The 23,309-nt window shown below is 37.6% G+C and overlaps 1 protein-coding gene across 2 annotated transcripts in view; it reads left to right on the forward strand.

The window, feature by feature from the left end:
- LOC115633164 (Down syndrome cell adhesion molecule-like protein Dscam2) overlaps positions 1–23,309 on the forward strand; it is a 44,558-nt gene that overhangs the window by 16,983 nt on the left and 4,266 nt on the right. For both annotated transcript variants that reach the window (XM_030530575.1, XM_030530576.1), the window contains exons 7-15: positions 8,546–8,697; positions 11,743–12,015; positions 13,572–13,859; positions 18,360–18,479; positions 19,252–19,425; positions 19,633–19,783; positions 19,852–20,132; positions 20,191–20,679; positions 20,941–22,257. In XM_030530575.1, coding sequence (XP_030386435.1) covers positions 8,546–8,697; positions 11,743–12,015; positions 13,572–13,859; positions 18,360–18,479; positions 19,252–19,425; positions 19,633–19,783; positions 19,852–20,132; positions 20,191–20,679; positions 20,941–22,257 — 3,245 coding nt within the window. The remainder of the gene's footprint in view (positions 1–8,545; positions 8,698–11,742; positions 12,016–13,571; positions 13,860–18,359; positions 18,480–19,251; positions 19,426–19,632; positions 19,784–19,851; positions 20,133–20,190; positions 20,680–20,940; positions 22,258–23,309) is intronic.

Here is a 23,309-nt window from a genome sequence, read left to right on the forward strand (position 1 = left end):
CTCTACTGAACCCCAGAATTTGACTCCAATGCGCGCACTATAAGCTGATCTTTCGTATTAAAACATGGCGCTTGCCAAATCCACCTCCAGTTTAAATGGTTTTAGATCTGACCGCACCTAATTGAAAGAGACACACAGACCACAATCTTTGTATCGATGGGATAAGTCATATTTGCCAATAATCTTAATTTAATAGGTTAAATCTAATTCTGTTTTCTTTTTACGTCTTATAAAGCCTCGGTGCGCTATGAGTATATTGTTGCAAACATAATATGCCAATTTGTATCAACAGCCAATCATCGTCAACAGGCCTGCTGACATCGATGGACTCTGAATGTTGTAAGTACGGCACCGTCAAAAATATTAAGTGTAAAAGGTCATAAATTGAGTGCAACAATAGCATAGCAATCTGCTAGAAAACGTGTTTACTTAAAACGCCTATAATTGAATGCGGCGTACATTTTGTTAGTATACTTAACTATTCACCTTTATTCTTGTATATATCACTTCCTAATTATAAGTAATTTTGTAAAAACACTTCTTATTTTCCTTATTTTACTTAAACTTCCTATCTTAATCAATATGAATTGTTTCTAAAGATGAATTTTCTTGAATTATATGCGGTTATTTTTGAAGAAAACATGATATAATTTAATTTCCCTATGGGCACCTAAAGTATCTCACACCTCAATTGCAAAAAGGGTAGGATCCTATAATTTCTCCGATCCTACAGGTAGGGAGGGTATAGAAGAAGAACACTTCCATCTTGGTTCTTCAAATACATAAAGTAGACGCATCTCAAGGTAATACAAGTGGCTTTTTGGATTCATTCCTTATCTGTCTACGAATTTTTATTTATGTGACGGCCATGGAGTAAGCAGCACCAAAGAACCCCCCCATTAGCCCTGAGCACGGCTGGACCCCTATAGTAGACAGAGGTGTTGCCGAGACCGCATGATGTCGTGCACGTTACAGTATTTATAGTCCATTAAATTAATAAGTATCTCTCTCTTAATTTATTGTTCAACAAACTAATTCATCTTATGTCGAAAAAAACTCTAATCAACACAAATATAAATACCGACATGTTTAGAAATGTTTACTTACAATCCCGGCAATACTTGTATGCGAAAAGTTGGATTGCATTAATGTTCAGTTGGATGATTAGAATTTTAAAAATTGTTTTTCCCTCAGTTTCAAACTAAAACTTTCTAAATGTAATCCGTTCTACATTTTTTTCTAATTAATCTAAAAAGCATATCAGAAAGGGATTTGAACGTGTTTGGAAGTGTTTGGCATAACCCTTCAATGTTCATTTCTTTTAGTTTAACTATCAAAACGTTAGTTAAATCAAAAGAATCACGTTTTAAACGAATTAGTGTTCTGGATACTGAAATAGAACACCATAATAGTTTATAGATTTTTGGCCTTCTTTTATAAATGTGTATGAATTACTTCTAGACTGTCAAAATGATCCGAGTACTGTATTCTTTCAACAAAATTGTGAAGGTGCACTGAACTTTAACCTCAGAAAAATTCGATTAGACTCGAGCCAGTCGAGACCCACTTTAGACATCTATATATAAAAAAGGAACGGCTTCCGTTTCACAGAGTTAAAATGTAAACGAAAATCAAATAATAGAAGCGGTATGAAGTCGACAAAGATTTACACTGCATTTTTTTAAGAGTACTTGAAAACAACTGTTTGTTTAAAGCAAAACTATTTTGAACAGACAAACAAAGAGAGAATAAAGCATGAGTGTAGACCTCTTCACTTTCCATATTGTTCTCCACTATACATATTTCAGTATTTTATGGCACATTCACTAACAAGTTAAGCTTCTTCTTGCTATTTTGTAATAAAATTTGTAGCTATTTTTATTTCATTTAGCTTAGTGCTCTATTCTTGTACAATATTTAACTGGCTTTTGAACTTCTGCCAGCTCTTAAGCTGCAAAGTACACTAATTTTTGAAGAACTTGCTGTCTTCTCTTACCTACTACTTACATACATACTATATATATATTGGTGCATTGTGACCTGAAGAGTGCAATATTGCGCCAGCTGCATATTTTAATTAAAACTTATGCAATATACAGCATATTGGACAATATACAGCGAGTGGACAATGTAGATGAAATTTGCGTGAAAAATAAAAACAAGCACTTGACTGGAAACTGCGTAGAAAGGATGGACGAAGGATGAAGGGAGGACTACGGGATGACTACGACACTTTATTATGCATGTAAAGTGCAGCAGCAGCTGGCAGTTAAAGCTGCCGGTTTTTCTTTTTTTGCTGTGGTCTTGTAATTTTTACTAGAAAGTTAACGATGTTTCTTTTCACTTACACTTCATCGTTCTTCTTCTATGATTACAAGTGCCGCACTTAACTGACCTAGGGGCAGCGGCAGCCAACCAAAAATTGATTACCAGAAATTTGCAATGTGGCTGGCTTCTGTGAAAATTTGTGTAAAACTCATTGCGGGTGAGTGTGTGTTGGTGTGTGGGTGTAGACATGCACAGTCTGCCCTCCGGCTGTAATTTAAAAGTTATTTCAGCAACACAATTTTGACACTTGAAACCGCAGGCGAAGATGTCGGTGCCTGCAATGAGAAACCTAATTTGCCAGGATAAGGAAATGTGTAAAGTGAAGTGTTTTGCATAAATTTTGTTTAGAGTTTTAAGTGGTTTACATTATTCAGTTTAAAGGTATGTGTCAGAGCTTGGAAAGTGTATTTATTTAATATACATATACGAGTACCTACGCACAAGTTGTAACACATACTACTTCAGACATCTACACACACACACACACACACACCATACACACATACGTAGACGCCCTTGGGCGGAAATTAAATGATTGCGCGCACGAGGTAGCTCAGCGCTCAACACTCAAACGCTCATTTTACGCCATTTTGAAAAGTTTGTCTGTAAGGCAGCCTCGGATGATGTGCATGCATGTGTTGTGTGTGTGTGTGTGTGTAAGTGTAATCTTTCCGTGTGTGTGTGAGTAATTTTGGTTTTAAATAAGCGTTAAGCGGCAGTTGGTAGACGACAACCGCAATGCGGAACAACGCACAGTGGATGAAATGGAAGAAACCAACGGTCAAAAGATGACACTGTTTTTACCAATCAAGCATTTAAAAACATTCATCATCTTCTGATGACTAATTTTGACTATACTATATTCAGTGGGATTTTCCATAGGCACTCCCATTTTTTTTGTTCTCTTAAGGAAGACCTCGGTTTGGATTTAAAATGCATTGTCGGAGTAACAAAAGCCATATCAGTTACAGTTGTTTCACGTGTTTGCAAATTTATTTATTTTATTTTTTTGTCAGTGTCATAGAAAAGCTACAATTACTACGACTACTAAGTACATGTCGTTCTCAGTTTTACGATAGATTTGACTTAATCATGGTTGCTATTCAGAATATTGCACAATCAATCAGTCGACAACACAATCTCATTTCCATCACGAGGTTTAATTATTATCGTTTGAAAATTCAGTTAAACATATCCTTTACCAACAATTTGCTTCGTCAATAAACTCTAAGATATAACCTTATAACTTACCATAATGAATCACATTGTCATCAGCATTATAATTAAGCTTTTCAGGGCAACTAACTTTCGTCTCTACCTACTAGAAATGTAATTAATTTAATTTAATTTACTAAAAGTAAAGCAAAACATGTCTACTCTGGCAGAAATTATTTCTTTATTCCTTCCAAGCATTTGTGCTTTTTTCACTTCTGTCTGTTTAAGAGTCATATTTTTTATTAAAACACTAGAGCTGTAGTTTTTATGGGAAAATTATTGAACATGATGAATCGATGAAAATCGCTATTTGGACTGTCTCTAATGAGGAATATCACTATTATATGTATTTTTACAAGGAATTTAGGTTTGATTTCAATTTCCAATTCCATATACTAGGCAATACGAATAAAATGAATTTAAGGTATGACTCAAATAATTGATTAATCTGACCTAATTCATAAATGTATTTCAATTAAAATGACATTCAAACATACAAAAAACTTCTTCCAACATGTATTGGAACTATGGAATATGGAATACTCAAATTTAGTTCATTTCACAAAAACCCATATACTTGTACGTATGTTTTAGAAGGGTCTGCTTACAAATCTGATTCTTCATAGTCGTTGCATGAAATTAATCTTAAATTCTTTACAAATTTTTAACACTTTACGTTAAAGGCTTACTGCTTAAGTGCCTAAAACAAAATTAAGAGAGTTTTGTGAAATTAAAAATGTTGACGTAAATAGATGATAAGAATTGAACTTCATGTCCAGTTAAATACTTAATTTACTACTAAAGTAAAAGCTATTGGAACAGCACCAGAAATATTAAATACCATCTGTTCCACGTAATCAAAAAATCAAACATATTTATTAATATTTTTTGTATCTAAACGTATATTCCGATTAACTTATTACGTCTTTAGAATATTTTTGTCAACTGCAAGTCAATTGCAAGTCCCTTCAACAAGTTTCTTTGTTAATGCTACATTTATTCCCATTGTTTAAAAGTGTGCTAGTACTTACTTACATTTGCGCAGCGTAAACTCAATTCACACAAATTGAAATTCATAATTTGGTAAGTTTGCAGCAAACTTTTGCAGTCGTTTTAAGTTGTTCACTTTAGACAAAATTACCCAAACACACACATTCGAAGCTATAAAAAAGAGCCAGAGATTCTCAGCAAGGGCGCACAACAATCGGATAAAACAGCACACAAAAGCCGCGCAAACTATTAGGTTTGTATTGTTGCAGAAAAGCGTTTTATGCCAGCGTGTGTGAGCGTTAACCCCCTTAAGCCCCCGTGCACTCGCTCAACCACACCCACACCCACACGCTCGAGCTCGAGCTGCAGCTCTGCCGGCAGATTCAAAAGTTTCACCGAGCCGCTTAAGCGTCCGCCACAGCAGCAACAATTTTGAGGGTGTGTGTGCAGCTTTGTTGCAGTCTGTCCCTTTTATATTTTTGTTGCAAATGCAAGTGTTGCCACTGCAGTTGTATTGTTGTTGTCTTCCCTGCCAGTTTCATTTTCATTTAACTGCATAGTACAGTTGTTTTGCCCCGCCTTGCGTGTTTCCCTGAAGTGCCCGAAACTCGGCGTCGTCGACGTCGACGTCATCTTGGCCCAAAAGTTGATTCGGCCACTTTCTGGGGAAATCAGCGCAATTTGAACAACTGGCTTGCTTGCACTTACTTATGCCCGTGAGTTTTGTAAAATGCTTGAGCCCGCAAAAATGTTAATTAAAATTGTAATTACTTTGGCTTTTAGTTTGTCCAGCGTCCACTGAAAATTGTGTGTTGTGTGTAGTTTCCACCATATGACAAGGTCTTCCCCGCATATAGGGTGTTCATATCTACTATATAGAATTCCCATTTCAACAGCCTTTTATGGCTTTTAAGCTATGGAGCCAAGAAAATTCAAATGTTTATAATTATATAGCTAGTTCTATAATATTACGGATAAGATTAGATTAGATTTAAGATTTGGCAACATTATACAAGTAACTGGCACAGTGGCTTTAAATATCAATAGGATTGGTGGCATGCCTGGCAGTCCAATTAAATTCAAAAATGATTTTGGATAAGCAGTTGCTTCAAGCCCTGATTTTCCAGATACGATGCACTCTATTCAATAATTTATTTGTAATGATTGAAGGGGGCATTTGAGAATGTTAGAGTCAGAATAAATTACTGTGTAAAAGAATGAATTAATGACTATGAATAAATAGACGAACCCATAGTGGTACACTCTATTTATAAATGATTATTTATTAATAAGTCATCTATTAAATAATTGGCGGAGCTGAAAAATAAATTAACGAGGTAAAAAATCAAATAAATGACATAGCTGACATACTGATTAGTGCCTTAGATAGGAAATAAATTATTGAATGAGATAAGAAATGAACGAATAAATATACGAATGACCAAATAAATTACTCTCTCTTTCGACAATGTTTATTCAATTATTGATTAATTTATAATTGATGCTATGTGTTAAATAAATACTGATTAACTGATATGTATTGTCAGATGCTGCTTAAAGCTTTATTTTATACTATCAGGAGCTATATATTGTATTGAGTTATGTGCATGTATGTATGTGTGTGTAGGTATGTTTGTTGGAATAGGACGTTGTGCAAAAAGGGGCCGAAAAATTTTAAATTTAATTACATTTTCAAATATATAATAACCGTGAGATTGGTCCGCCAGAGCAGGGGATCTGAGCTTTTTTTAAATTTACAATGATGCTTACATTATTTCTGTTTATGTTTGTATTATTTTCAAATATATTTTCTTTTTCATTAGAAAAACTAGATTCATGTGCGATAATTAAGACAAAATGGCTTCAAATTAAGCCCAATCGCTCTAGCATTTTTAACTTAGGGTAATATTGTCAATTAATACAAAACGAATTCTTTAAATGCTTACCACAACTTATCCTCAATGAAGTCAATTCAATGGACTCCTAGTGAGGTTTTGATGTGTTGCCATTTAATTAAAAGTTGCAAAGCTCGTCAACAAGCACCCTTTACGTATAAACTAATGAGGCAGCGCTTTACTTCTGTAGTTATATAATTGTGCATATGGCAAATATATCAGTAAAGACAACAACAACAACAACAACAACAACAATAATAATAAGAAGGGAGACGGCAGAAGCAGCAAATTGTTACAATTAAGCTCACACAAAAGCCGCATGTGTGTATGTGTGTGTTTGTGTGTGTGTGTGTGTTTGTCTTTGTACCACATGGCGTATACATAACAATGTTTGCTGTAATTAATGTCTATGCCAATAAGACGTAGCAAAATAATAGCAACCGCAGGCAATAGAGCAAGAGAGAATCTAAGGAAGATTATGTGGGAGGGAGAGAGATGTGGATAGAGTGAGAGAGACACTGACAGACAGCAAACTTAATGCCAGCTTGAGCACTCATAAAATCCTTTTTTCATTATTTGCACACACATATGTACACACACACACACACACGCAGATATACGTAAGGACTTCGTTTGGTTGCGGCGTAACGTGGCATTTTATGTGCGCATTAAGCCGCAGCCAAAGTTGTGTGGTGTGGTGTAATGCGATGTGTGTGTGTGTGTGTGTGTGTCCTGTTGTTGCTGTAATCTGTGGGCCCATGGGGCATGGAGGCGTTGAAGCTTGGGAGCTTGGGAGCTCGACTGCTGCTTTATTTATGTGCACAGAAGTCAGTTTCAGTGTAATTAAGCCATATAGGGGCGTGGCATGTGCTTGCCTTCAACCAACCAGCCTCTTCAACTATCTTCAAATGACATTGAAACCATGCTTAACATTTCTCCACTCATATACACATACTACTTATATGTATAAACTATACTATATATACACACTGACAACCTCTGACAACCTTCATTTCAAACTAAATAATGCACGAAGCTTGCAGCACGTATACGCCGTGTTGTGTCAAACAACAAATGAAGCCTAAAAAACGAGAATTTTTGCAAAGCTGCTGACGCTGAGCTGTTGCTGATGTAGCGGTATAAAGATTTGTCAGGCTTTCGTTATTTGGGTCAGCTGCATATGAAATGTGCCTAAATGCAATGTGTGAGAGCACACATACAAACAAACATTTATATCTTTATGTGTACACTGCCACGCAGCCGAATAGGTTAAGCAGCTTGTAATGCAATTTGTAGAACCTTCCTCTGATATGAATGCAACTATTTTTGAAGTAAAGAATGATTGATTGCCTTAAGAATTATATTGTATTGTCCATCAAAATTTATACTTAATCTACTTTTTATCCGCTAGTTGAGCCTAGTATTTAAGCTCACTTTTAATTTTGTGTTAATGTGTTTATGATTAAGGACTGCATATATTGGACTTATTGCTCTGTTTCATGTAAATGTGACCTGGATCATCCATTAAAGTACTATATAAACCTTTTTCACAATTTCCACACGACAGCATTTTTATTAGTTTTATGGCTTCATGCTTTAAAGTTTTCTGATATTTGATATACAATTTTATATAAAAGGCGAAGTTATATCTCGAATAAACAGATTGAACTAAAAGCATTAACATTGTTTGAGAGTTCTACTTTTAAAATATTAATTGAGTCATAAAAAAAGTTATTTCTACAAAAAATTACGTTCTAAGCAAATAATATATATATTTTTAAAATAGTCTCTTCAGTGTTGGTCGAGTAGTTCCAAAGGTATTCTAGAAATATCTCGCACCTATTGAGACAGTCGACGATGTATGAATATCCATATATCATAGTCGACTTATATGTGCGTTATGGGTGTGTGTGTGTCAGATCATTAATGCGCACCCAAGTCATGGCAAAAGTTCAAGCTTGCAATTCAAATGGCAGAACGCAGAACAATTAAAATGTTCGCCTCGTTAGTTTGCACACTAAGTATATGCCGCACGGCACAAAATGCGTTTTATATTAATGCATTTGAGTGCACGTTTTCATCTCGCTTTCTTTTTCTGTGTTTCTCTTTTTTTACAGATTTATGATCGGACAATATATCACGGTGCATGGCGATGTAATTAGTCATGTTAACATCAGCCATGTCATGGTCGAGGATGGTGGCGAGTACGCCTGCATAGCCGAGAACCGTGCTGGAAGAGTTCAACACGAGGCCCGCTTGAATATTTATGGTATGGCATACAGACACACAAACGCAAAACTAACACGAATATTTGTGCACATGTGCAGCTACTTTACAAACACACACACATACACAAACACACACACACATACACAAACACACACACAAACACACACTTACAAGCACTTAAATGTTTTGCTGGTTTCACGAGTTTTCGTTTTTCCTTTTTTTTGGGTACAGCTGCAGCTGCTGTTGCCTACTTTTGCTCGATTTTGTTTTACAACACATTTTCTGCCTCTGTCTGTTCAATGGCATACATGTTGTTGTTGTTTTGTGCCTCTCAATGCCCTTGCAAATCTGTCTGTTATGAGCTTTGCAACGCCTTTGAGCTACTTTAGTCGTTATATTGTTTTTAGTGAAAAAAAAAAAAAACACATCTTGTGGAATGCATAATGAGTGGACAAAAAAGCGTTGTTAAGGAGCTGAATTAAAGAGTTTTCGCAAAAACAGTTTTGGTAGCAAATGTCGAGCGTATGGAAAAACTGTTTATAAATTGGTAAAAGATCTACCAATATATGCAGAAAAAGTCATATTTCTTTTAGCTCATTTTCTATTCTATCCAAATGAATCAGGAAGAAAAATATTAGCAAAACTAGAAGAGCAATATGAAACCGAAGAATGTCAAGAACATATGTATAAGTATCAGTATTTACAAACAAATCAAAATCAGTTCACAAAAAACAGAAGGCATGTGCACGATAGTACCGACAAAACAAATTGTTATTTGTTTTAAAATTTTGATTATTGTACACTTTTTATTTGTTAATAATTTTATTTAGTTGTTGGTTCTCAATACTAAGCTAATAAACGCGTTTCTATCTTAACTTGGCAACCACTTCTAAATATTGTTTGTATGGAATTTTTTGGAGCTTCTTTGGTGAATAGCTACTTTGTGATTTAATTGTTAGTCACATAATTGGGTGAACAATTAATACATTTTATATTTTATTTATTTATTGAGACGTACAACATTTATATTGCTGAATACTGTTACAGTAGGTAGTAATAAATATAGAAAATATTCCTTAGATTTGTTTTTGATTGAACCCGCAAGTTTTGTCTTTTACTAAGCAGAAAATGTTAACAGGAAAACCTTAATAAATTTAACAAATTTATTTAATTTTCTGTAAAATAACTTCAACTATGTTTCAAAGGTTCTCGTTTTAGTTAAATTTCTTATTCTTAAAAAAATTATAAATAATGAGCTGAACAGAAAAATCTAAAAAAGAATAGGAAAATAGAAATAGGACACCTGTCGGCCACCATAAAAAGGGTATAGAGGCTTCTACTTTCACAATCAAGAATTTCTATCCACTTTTTCCTTGTGCCTTTTCTGCATTTTTGTTGCATGCCCAACGAACTTTTTTCCAACATATCTGCAGTGTTTTTGCAAGTTCTTTCCTTTTTTGTTTTCTTGGTCCTCAAATTTTTTTGTTTGTTTTCGCCATTTTTGGTTGTCAAGAAATCAAATATTTTTGTGTCGCTAAGCAAACAAAATGGCGTTGCCAGGCACACACATACACGTGCTTACAAACACAAATGAATGCACACCAACAAATTGCGCCATGTTTGCTAAATGGAGGTAGATGCCATGCAGTTTAGTGGTAAAGAAAACTTGCAGTTTAAGCAGAAAAAAGGGAAGGGAAGAGAAGGGAAGGGAAGGGAAGAAGTGTGGCGAAATCGCTGGCACCTCTTTAGGCTTTCAACCCACGTGCGTTGATTACGCGCATGGTAATGGCGGTGATTACAAAAATCTCGCAAAAGACTGGAGTCTGCGGCTCACATACATTGTACAAAATGGCTGAAAGGATGTGAGAGTGTTGTCTCAGCAGCTCCTCTGTGGCTGTGACATGTGCCGGCGCACTCAAAATTATGCATATTCTACAGAAACCAAGCCACGAGAGCAGCAGCAGCAACAACAACAATAACCAGAACAACAACAACAACATCAACAACTATAGCAATCTCAACAAACACGCGCCAACGTCGCGCGCCGGCATTTGCTGCATTGCTTCCTTCCTGCATTTTGCACGGCACGGCACCCAAAAGTGTTTTGCAGTCTGGCAGATTCCCGAACTCAGGGCAAAGGCACAGTGGCGGAAATCAATATTAGGTGGCACAAAAATGAAAACAAAATGATGATGATAGAAACTCATTTTGAAGCGGTTGTTGAAGGCGATCAGCCCTTCTTTATAAACTGTTTTTCAATGTCTATAAACATTTACGAAATTGAGAAATTTCCCTTTAACATAACATTTGTTTTACTTTAATGTTCTTGAGTCGTTTTGGCAGATTTCTTACTAAAATTAAGAACAGTAACACAAAAAGAATTCGTAAGCCTGGGCAATATAAAGATATCAATTTTTCAACTAAAGATACGCTGTAAACATTTTAGAACTTCATTTAGATTATAGTAAGATGTGTAATTATTTATATTAATATTTATCTGAATCGGAAGAAATAGACTTCATCTTGCAAAGAGTTAGATTAATAGGGTTTTTCGATTTGAAAGACACATTACAAGTAGAACTGCAGCAATCAAAAGTTTACATTTTGCTTAATAGAATTGATTAGGAATTATAATGGCATAATGCTCTGAATAAAGGAAACTTACTTGAAAAACCCTTCAATATCCTCACGATATTAGAAATTATCGCGTACAATAGTTGCATATTGTTGAGGTAGATTTGAGTTTAGCACCACTGTGCAGCGGAAAGGCAGAAGAGTTTGTTTTGCTGCAGGATATGCATATTACATTGTGAGCGCTGCTTCCTGCTTGCCAGGCTGTTTTGTTTGCTGCCTTTTCGCGTTTGTTTATACGTACATACATACATAAATATGTATATGTACGAGTATATATATTTATATATAGATCTACGTAATTCGCCAGCTGCATTATTAAAAAACAGAAACAGAAAACAACAGCAAAAGCAAAAGCAGCGGGGAGAAGGGCGCACACGGCGCAAATCTGTTAAGCACCCATATCAGCTCGTCCTCCCTCTATCTCATGCACATTTTATTCATTCCCTTGCAGGTCTACCCTATATACGGCTCATACCAAAGGTGACCGCTGTGTCCGGCGAGACGCTAAATCTGAAATGTCCCGTTGCTGGCTACCCCATCGAGGAGATACACTGGGAGCGGGGCGGGCGGGAACTGCCGGATGATATACGGCAGCGAGTACAACCGGACGGATCGCTGACCATTAGTCCGGTACAGAAGCACACGGATTCGGGCGTATATACATGCTGGGCCCGCAACAAACAGGGTCACAGTGCGAGACGGAGTGGAGAGGTTACGGTCATAGGTTAGTATGGTAGGGGCTTGACAGGGGGCTGCCGGTTGTCTCTTCTTACAGATTTCAACGCAAAAATGTGCAAATTAAACAAGTTGGACGTGGCGGCTTGACAGCGCGTCCCAACAACAACACCAACAACAACTACCACAGCAATAGCAACAGCAACAGCAAAGTTAATGCTAACGAGAGCGACAACAACAAGCGCGACATGCTGAACGAAGTGAAAATTGCAATTTAATTATTAACAGCAAACTAAGTAGTTTCGGCTGTCAGAGCCGCACCCAAGAGTGTTTAAAATTTTTACATTTTTATTTTGCTGTGATTTTGCGTTTTTTGTTTTTGTTTGCCTTCTCATTTTGTTGTTTGGTGCTGTGTAATTAAATATGCGCAATAATCTAAGCTTAAAAGTTTTTAAATTACACAACAAGTACAAAAAAAAAAGCGGGGAAGGCGCAGCAAACTGACAAGTTCTAAAAAAACCCTTCGCTCTCAATTTTGGTTTTGTTTTTTCGCACTCGATTTTGCGCCCACACAGCATTAGAGTTAATGAATTCCGGTCCCCGATGCAAAACAGTCTTAATGAAGCGCGAGGCACTGATTAAATTTTCATAATAATTTTTCAGCATTAACCTTTTTTGAACAGCCTTTTTTCGCTTACAGTATCCGTCTGAATTGAAGATTTTATTGCATTGTTATGTCACGCCTTCTAAAGCTGAAATTAATTTTCGTTTTTAATTTTTTATGATGCGAATGATGCTCTTCGTTGGCACTTAATCAACGTTTTATGACTTAGAAGTTTGTAACTTCATGTTCGTATTAATGAGACGCATTTTTTAATCCCCGGGAGAGGGAAAAGGATTTGAAAATAAACCAAAAGAAGAATATGTGCTTCTCCGAAATAAAAGTATACTCGTATATAGTAAATGCTTGGACTGTTGTTTGTCATTACTGAATTCGTATAGGTCTTGTTTTTTTTTTTATATATATTAACCAATTTAAAGCCGAGAAAAATTACACAATGAATATGCTTTACAAATTTGAGGACAAGTTTAGAAAATATGGGAAACACAATTGAACTATTTATTTGTATAAATTTGTGTTCTTTAATAAATTACAAAATTATAAATATAGAAATATAGTTTAGGATATAAAATCGCTCAAAGTTGGGGCTTAGAATCAGTATAGTGGGAGCTGAGATTACTTGAAGCATTTTGTATAATATTATTCAATTCGATCTTCATAAACTTCTAAATATTTTTTTTTACTCTTTGATTGTCAACCTCCAACAATGTATTCTGAAACGTGTATACAAATTTCGATTTCAACAGTGATGTATGGGCGCTTACTGTACTAAGGAGTAACAGCATCACATTCCCTTCTAATTTGTTACCGCAACCACTTCCAATTCGGCGTCACACTTAAGCGGCGCACATAAGTATGCTACTCTTTTCGTATTTTTATTTAGTCCCTAGCTGCGTCTATTGCTGCGTCTTCTTTGCTACGCTTTTGTATTGCTGTTATTATTTTTCGCTTTTTAACCAACAACGCCCAACAAAAACTTGCAGTGCCACCGAAGCTTAGTCCCTTCCAAACATCCATCTTGCAACTGAACATGGGCGATCGGGCCTCGTTGACCTGTTCCGTGGTGAAGGGCGACTTGCCGCTCACGATCAACTGGCGCAAGGATAATCGGCCGATTGACGCCACACAGCATATGTCCGTGAAACAGGTGGACCAATACAATAGCATACTGGTCATTGAGAATCTGGGGAGTGATCATACGGGCAATTATTCGTGTGTGGTGCGCAATTCGGCGGCCGAGGTGGAGAACTCGCAAGCACTGCTGGTCAATGGTAAAGAAATGAAGGCGGTTCTCTCGAATGTTTAGTTGAAGTAGTATTTTGTTTTTGTCATGCACTTCAATGTAAACAGCAAGTACACAAAAAGAAACACAAGCACAAATGCGGCACAGTTAGTGCGCTGGTTGTGGCGCGTGTTTGTTTTGTCCATAATGCTCGTTCTCTGTATATATTCAACCATCTATTATTACGTATTGAATACTCTGTACAAAACTACTAATATATGATTATGTTACTGAAAACGGAATTTAGTTATTTCCACTACTACTACTACTACTACTACTACTACTACTACTACTACTATAATATCACTTTACTTCCGAACTTGTTCAAATCTTTTGGAATGTTTGTAAAAAGACCAAAAAGAAAAACAAAATTCAAGTAGTGTTTTTCCCATATCAAACAATTTTCATTTATTTTTCGATATTTAACAAAACTGCGAAGGTTTAGATATTACAAACCCATTGACAATAATAATAGTTCAAACAGCAAACAGCAGCTACAACAACAAAGAACAACAAAGAATCAGCGTGGGACTCCCAACTGTCGGGATCAACCTGTGTATATTGTGCAGTTCTTAACCATTTTGTATACTCTTTCAATTACAGTGCCGCCGATCATAGAGCCGTTTGCCTTTCAAGACGGCCTCGCCGAGGGCATGCGCACACGCACTGTCTGTGGCGTGTCACGCGGCGATGCGCCCCTCAAGCTGATCTGGCTTAAGGATGGTGAGCCGCTGCCAGAGCTCCTGGGCGCCAATATCACCATGCTAGATCAGTATAGCTCTCTACTGAGCATACCCTCGCTTTTGGCCACGCATTCGGGCGAGTACACGTGTGTGGCAAAGAATCCGGCAGCCGAGATCAAATATACCGCCCTGTTGCAGGTCAAAGGTAGCGTAATAGGTTGCAATGCCTGAATTGGGGACAAGTCAACTAATCACACGCATACACATACACACTCACACACACACACCCATAATTATATATCCAGGCTTATGTCACACTTACACTCATAATAAATTCTATTGAAGTTTCACTGCGTTTTAAAACTGCCCCTCAACTTTTTTGCTTTCTTGCTGCCCAAAATCAAATATCAAATTACAGCTTCTTACTGATATTTAGTTTTAATGTTTTATTTCTTGTTGTTGTTTTTTACCAAATGTTGTATTCATTCTCAAAAGAACATAAACTATTTTTGTTGCTTGTGTCCTGCAAGCTCAGCTGTAACTCAACGTTGCCTAACTCTCTCTCTCTCTCTACTATCTCTTGCTCAGCAAATGGCGCTTTGAATTTTTGACTCTCCTACATGAATATACTCTTTAAAAATATATCAATATAATAATAAATATTCGAACAAGAAAAAGAACGTTGAATATGCTTTTAAAAATACTAAACAAACTGCCCTGCTTAAACTTAACCCCCGACGAGCTTATGAACAAAATGTACCCCTATACTAATACCCTTAAGTCGCTTTGGCACGCTGTGGGTTTTTTTTGACAACAGTTCTCACCAGGTAACCTTTTAAACTGCACTGCTTTTTATGCGCTTCGTATTCATAAACCAGCAACTAAGTATAACTGACTAAATATTATTAAATTACTGTTTTTAAGTTGCCAACATCATTTTATTCAAATGCTTCTTACATCGAGATATCACTTAAGGAGTAACTATGGCTTGGCCATAGCTTAAATGCGCTTTTCAGAAACTCCTTTTGTGTGCTATTGTGTAGAATTTCCAAATTAAATATTAATTTAAACCAAACATCAAATTAATTCGAACTGATGGTGTTGACGGAAAATCCCAGTGAAGAGTACAAAATTTCCATTTAAGAAATCAGACACTCTTGTCCTAATAAAGACGGACAAGCTGAAACAAATATGCTGTAACAATTTTTAAAATAAAAAGCTTAAATATAAAAATATTAAGTACTGAACCGTAAAATTTTAACTGCGTCAAAATTTAAGATAAATGCACAAGTGTTTCATTATTTTTTTTTAAAATATTAATACGAAATAAATGGCCCTCCTTTTTCATAAATGTATTGAATGTAACAAGTTAAGGATACGATAAATATGCGTTGCTTTTTCTCGACCTCCAAAGTATCCTAACTCAGCAATATTGAGTTGAGGCAACCAACGCCTTCATAAGCACACAAAAAGGCTGACTTCAGTTTGAAGAGCGCATTAGTGGCGGCCTACCCCCACAGCTTCTTATATTTATATTTTCGGTGTATATACAAGTGCATATATAAAATAAAAACATAAGCTGCCTCAACATTAATTTGCTTTTTCGCTTACTCATGTTTTTAATTTTTTCTGTTTGCTTTGCTGCTACGTATAACAAATAACATACTCTCTGTTTTTTTTTTTTTGCCCTTTTGATTTTGCTACAATTTTTTGACTTGCAGCTTCAAAACTTAGCGCACAACGGCTGCTGTTTGCAAGAAAAAAATACAATAAACAAAAAAGATAAGCTCCAAGAACAGCTGCCCAAAATGAATGGCTGTGCTAAATCTAAATGTACTGTGCTTAATTAACAAAAAATAATAATAACAAAAATGCAAATAAGAACGAATCCGAGGAGCACAGAGAAAGAGCAACAAATCCCGAAATCCATAAATCCAGAGAAGACGTAAATAAACACGCGCTGCTTATGCTTCGATTTGGCTTTTTCCTGCTTTTGTTAACGCTTTATGTATAAATTTTTGTAGGCCACTACTAAACAGATTTTTGTGCAGCCAAATGCATATATAACCGATTTTTGTATATAAACCTATAAACAACCAACAAGCAGAAGGAAATGAAAAACGAATAAGCAAAACCAACTGAAATCAAAAACATATATGAACTTAAAGCTTCGCAGTATTTGCTAAAGTAGATGAATGATTTCCGATTATAATTCCTAGATCTTGGCATGTTATGGCAGCCGAAATTGGCCGGCAGTTTAGCATTATTTTTGTCATATTTTGGCATGTGTAGTTATTGCATGGAGCAGTTTTGTTTTTGTGCTCAAACTGAGAAAGAAATTTGATGATTTCTTTTCATTTCGATAGCTTGGCTGCATGCGCGTAGCTCTAGCCTAAGAGTTTTTTATTTCCTTACTTATAATTTGCTTGCTAACTATTCTCTGTTCTTAAGCAGATCCTATTATTGTGATTATATTTTGCTATAATTTTTTAAATACTTATTTAATGCCAAAATTAAAATGCAATAAATTTCTCAGGCTGCTGTTGTGTGCAAAGATTTTTTTGTTTTTTTTTTCCAGACCAGCAACAACATGTTTTTTAAGGTGCCTTCTGCTTCCCAACACGCACACACACACAAACACATACACACACAGACACATAATGCTTTTTAATTAATGTTGTGCTCATAGGCTGTTAATTTGATTTTGTAAGCATTTTTAATGCATTGCTGCAGAAAAGCCAGAAGGCTGCCAATTAAATGCAACGCCCCAAATAAACAGAATGCATTCCAATTTATTGGCCTTATTATTTATTAAAATTCAATTTTGCGCTCAACCGACTGTGCGCACGCTTTTGTGCATTTTTTAAACTAATTAATGGCATTATAAACATATATGTATGTGTATATGGAGAGATTTATATATTTTGGCCAGCCTTTGGGCTTAGCTGCGGCAAATTGTGCGTGTCCACATTAATTTATATATCCAGCATATTATGCATATATATATACTTATATATTAAAACGTTCTATTTTTGTTGCAAATTATTTGATTTCCTTGCAAATATTTGGCTTGCGCAATCGCTTTTGGCATGCCTTTCCTTTGTTACTCCTTTCCTTTATTTATTTACCTTTTTACAAATTCATTTATGCGCCGCAAACATAAACACACATACGCATTTGCATTTATATTTACCAACAACAACAAAAACAAAATGTAATGAATCTGCAACTGTTGTGCAACAAACAGGCGCTTGCACCACAACATGAATTAATTTGTGTTTTCCCATTAAAACAAAAGGTTCGAATCATAAATAAAAGCATCAACGTTGCTTAAACAAGTTTTAATTTCGTTGCCATTATTCTTATTTCGTTTCACTTTTCGACTAAGTTGCATAAAATCTTTTTTGTGAGTAATTTTTATGTTTCGGTTCAAACAAAAGCCAATTAATACCAATATTATAACATTGTATATTAGTTGAAAGTTGCTCTGCCTCCTTACTCTCTCTTTCTCTCTCTCTCTATATATATATCTCTCTCATCTTACCATAAAATACCAAAGAAAATTAAGAAAATAGCAATTTGTGCTAGAAACCAAACCAAAAAATTATTTTGTCGTTATTTTATACTTTGGTCAATCAATTTACGTACGCAACTTTTCACTTTTCCTCTGACTATGCGAAGAAAAAACTCTTACTGTATGTCTTAGCGTTTTTAGTTTTATGTCGAAGGTGTTTTTTCCGTTTCCTCTTGGCTTATTCTGTGTGTAATGTGTAATGTATTTCCGATATTGCCCATACGCCCCGTAGTGCCGCCGCGTTGGATTGTGGAGCCCGCCGATGCGAATGTGGAACGTAATCGCCATATAATGCTGCATTGCCAGGCACAGGGCGTGCCCACGCCCAGTATTGTCTGGAAGAAGGCGACAGGTATGTGCTTATTTATTTAAACACAAGCCAATCAAATTGTCACAATTCACGAAAAGGCTTCTGAAACACTTCAGCTTAGAATTCGCCCTTACATGTATTAATAACGACAAAAAAAAAACCCTTTTCGGCTTCTAATTAAAACCATTCACTAAACTATATTTGCTCACATATGTATACGACATTTAATTATTATTTAACTAGTATCCTGCCTGCTATGTGACAGTCTCATACGTATACGAGGAAGTCAATACACTTGGAAAAGAAAACGAATAAAGTTTCTTATCAGATAAACTAGCATTTTGTCTGTTAAACAAAAATAGAATATTATTTCGCACATTTTTAGTTAGCAGTGAATGATATTAATGATTTTCATTAACATTTTTCCTACCAATTATATTTGTCAACCGGTCTTGATGGCATTCGACTTATCTGATTTCTAGAGGACTTTACTTTCAAATCCAACAACAAACAGTTTCCAATATTTCTCAAGTAAATTACTGATTTGACAGAATTATTTTGGAATTTTTTGAAAGCAATGTTTATACAGAATTTCCAGAAATAAATTAAAAATAATGTTAACTAATTTTCCCAAAACGGCCAACAACAAATAATTAGTTTTAGGATACTTGTACTTTCGGCTTATATGGAAAACGTCTAGTATATTAATATCTTAATAGTTTAAAGCTTGCGAACTACCTACAAGTAGAACTAAGAGTCTGAGATAGTCTTGCATTTCTTTATACCACACTGTTAATCTCTGATTGTGTTATAGGCAGTAAATCTGGCGAGTACGAGGAAGTGCGTGAGCGTCCCTTTACGAAATTATTGGGCAACGGCTCCCTACTGCTGCAGCACGTAAAGGAGGATCGCGAGGGATTCTATTTGTGTCAGGCGAACAATGGCATCGGTACTGGGATTGGAAAGGTCATTCAGCTGAAAGTTAATTGTGAGTATTTGGACAGGGAAATTGCCAGCAACTTCCGCTCTCCACTCATCGAAATGCGCCAATTGTTCAAAAATGTGTTTAATTGCGCTCTCAGCTCTCCCGGGAACCAATTTGCGCGCAGCGTAATTAAACAATAATAATAATAACAAAAGGAGAAGAAGATGAGCAGCCACAAATAATTTCCACCACTATCCCCTCTACTTACAGCCTCGCCATACTTTTCATCCACATCGAGGTCGGTGACGGTTAAAAAGGGCGACACGGCTCTGCTGCAATGCGCCGTCAGCGGTGACAAGCCGATTAACATTGTGTGGATGCGTTCAGGCAAGAACACATTGAATCCTTCCACAAATTACAAGTAAGCCAAGCAGGAATCCCGCAAGCATGAGCCTTTTAATGTAATGAGCTGTCGTCTATTTGCTCCAGAATCTCTGTTAAGCAGGAGGCCACGCCCGATGGTGTCTCGGCGGAGCTGCAAATCCGTTCCGTGGATGCCAGCGATAGTGGGCCGTACTTTTGTCGAGCCAGCAACTTGTATGGCAACGATCAGCAGTTGGTGCAGTTGCAAGTCCAAGAGCCGCCACAGCCGCCGAATGTCCTCGAAGCAGCCATGATATCCAGTCGTTCGGTCAACCTCAAGTGGCAGCCAAAACCGCTTAACACAGGCGATGTCTCCAAATATATTGTGGAGTATCGTGAAGCGGATCGTAAGTTACACATTCAGACTTAACCGAAAACAGTTTCTTAATGTTACACTTTCTCTAGCAGCCCTTTTCATCGAGCAGTGGCAACATTTGGAAATCAAGGACCCGCCCACCTACAACGCTCTCATCGAGAACCTGAAACCGGCTACCCGTTACGCCTTTCGTGTCATAGCCGAAGGCACTGCCGGACGTAGCGCTCCCAGTCAGGAGCTTATAGTTCGAACCGAACCCCAGCGCCCAGCTGGTCCGCCTCTAAATCTCTCTGCCCGTCCTTTGAGCTCCACCGAGCTGCTCATTAGCTGGGTAGCGCCGCTGCCCGAGCTCCGCCACGGCGACATTCAGGGCTATAATGTGGGCTATAAGCTGGCTAGCGCCGGCAATACTGCCTATAACTTCACCTCAGTAGCTGGTGATGGCGAGGGGGGCACTGGGGAGCTGCTCCTGAGTGGACTGCAAAAATTCGCACGCTACAATGTCGTTGTGCAGGCCTTCAATCAGGTGGGACCAGGACCGCTTACCGAACCCACATCTGCTCAGACAATGGAGGACGGTGAGTTGTGTTTTCAATTCAAATTTCGCCACTAATGAGATTGTACTTAAGTCCCTTTCCAGAATTCAACTCGAATGAGTCCTAAAATATAGTTTATATTTTTAAGTAGATTCTATAGAAGTTACATCTGATTTCTTTGCCAACTTAAGTCCCTTTGAGGGGAATTTTTGAATGTGCAAAATATCGAAAGTGCATTACTAATTGTATAGACTTGAGATCTTTTTCGAGCTCCACTTAGTTTAATCTCTGTATATTTTACAGTTCCCAGTCGCCCACCGGAAGATGTTCGTTGTGCCGCCTTGACCTCCCAGTCCCTGCAAGTTTCCTGGCAACCACCTCCCATTTATCACACCAATGGCCTGCTGCAAGGATATAAGCTCATCTTCGAACCCATCATAGACGATTTGCTCCTCAGCAAGGACGAGGTAGAGTCGAGGAAAACGACTGCCCTGACTACTGTACTCACCGGCCTTCGAAAATACACCAACTACAGCATTCAGGTGTTGTCCCACACACGCATGGGCGATGGCGTGCTCTCCAATCCGCTCTTCTGCCACACCGAGGAGGATGTGCCTGAAGCACCTGCTGATATCAAAGTCGTGGTTAGTTCCCCACAATCGCTCTACATTTCGTGGCTGGCACCAACGGAACCTAACGGGGTGATAACGAAATACAGTCTCTACACACGTGTTGTGAATGGACGCGAGGAGCTGAATAATGAGAAGCGCAGCCTTCCCTCCCAGCAAGCCTACTACGAAGCCAAGAACTTGCATCCCCATATGGAGTACCAGTTCTGGGTGACAGCCTCAACCCGAGTGGGCGAGGGCAAGAGCTCTAGGGTTGTGTCCCAAATCACCACTAATCGTGTGCCCGCACGCATCATATCCTTTGGTGGCCCAGTGGTGCGTCCGTGGCGGTCCACCGTCACCCTACCCTGCACCGCGGTCGGCAAGCCAAAGCGCGAGTGGTACAAGGCCGATATGATATTGCGTCAGGGAGGTGTCCACAACACCCAGTTGCTCGAATCGGGCGATCTCATTATCTCCAGTCTCCAAGTGACAGATAGCGGCAACTATAGCTGCCAGGTGGACAATGGCATCGGCACGGATCGGCTCACGCACATGCTGCTGGTACAGGTACCGCCCTCTGCCCCAGTCCTCTATGTGACTAGCGCCACGTCGGGCAGCATACTGATGCATTGGAAGTGCGGCTTCACCGGCAATGCACCCATCACCGGGTACACCCTCTACTACCGGCGATCCACTGGCAACACAGACGAGATGCAACTCTCACGCCACGCCTCCAGTCACGAGCTAAAGGGTCTGGTCTGCGGCAGCACCTATCAAATCCATTTGACTGCCCACAATAAGGTGGGAACCTCGCCACCCAGTACTACTCTCCATGTTCGCACACAGGGCCAGGCACCAGGCATGCCAGCTACGACCAGTCTACTGGCTCCCAATTCGACCTCGGTCCTCATTCGACTCCACACCTGGCCAGACAATGGCTGTGCGCTACTGTTCTTTGTGCTGCAATATCGAGCTATAACCGATGATGGCGACCATGAGTGGATTTTGGGTGAGTCGATGACAAATGTTGAATGTTTCTATGCAAGTTCAAAGTCGGAAAGATCGATTGCGATTCGCGTCCCTATTCCAAATTTACACCATCGATAATATAGATAGGGTTTTATAGTGTTCGCTATAGAAGATACATTTTTTATACATTTTTATACAATTTTCCAAATTGAGTTCAATTTTCTCGACTTCAATTATCAAATCTAAGTTCTTTGATGGGAAAAAAAACCCCTCAAGTTATGCGGTGTGTACATAATAAGTTTTCTATATAGATTTCAAAATGGTGCGTATACCGTTGCTAATATTTTTTCCAAAACAAATTGTATTTAAAGTTTTTAGTTGGTTCTTCTCTTTACCTAATTGAGGACTAAAGACTGATAGTCGCAAAATACACCAAAGACTTCCTTATTCAAAACAAGGCTATCGATACCACCAATTGGTAGTAGAATTGAGGAACAGGTCTAAAGAGTAACAAAGGCTCTTCAAGAAGACTTTAGCTTTATTATAGCTTTAGTTTATAGAATATTTGTTATGTTCAACGATTTATTGTCTTTATTGTAATTTAAACTGAATTTGTAAGCTGAATCGCAGTAGTAATAAAAAAAAAAACAATAAGAACAAGGCTGAGCTCCATCTCTACAAGTATATAGTACGTGTATATATAAAACAGATTTTCCTGACTGACTGACTTACTGACTGACTAACTACGTTACGCCTTTCGTGTGTTCCACGTATAATTGTAATTATTATTAACAATATCCCAAGAAAGAGGGTGAATGCCTCCTTTATCACATGGCATGGTATTCCAAAAGCACGAATCGGAGGATATCAAAACATTTGTTCGTCAAAATAATTTACTATACTCTACTAAAATATAAATGGCCGTGTTGGCACAAAGACCTGCTGTAGGGTAAAAAGGGTATATTAGGTTTTTGCAAAGTATGTAACATGCAGAAGGAAGCATCACCGAACGCATAAAGTATATATATTCTGAATCAGCATGACGAGAGAAATCGATCTAGACATGTCCGTCCGTCCGTCTGTCCGTCCGTC

This window comes from Scaptodrosophila lebanonensis, unplaced genomic scaffold, assembly GCF_003285725.1.
Source record: "Scaptodrosophila lebanonensis strain 11010-0011.00,11010-0021.00 unplaced genomic scaffold, SlebRS2 tig00001415-arrow-pilon, whole genome shotgun sequence".
Classification (NCBI taxonomy): domain Eukaryota; kingdom Metazoa; phylum Arthropoda; class Insecta; order Diptera; family Drosophilidae; genus Scaptodrosophila; species Scaptodrosophila lebanonensis.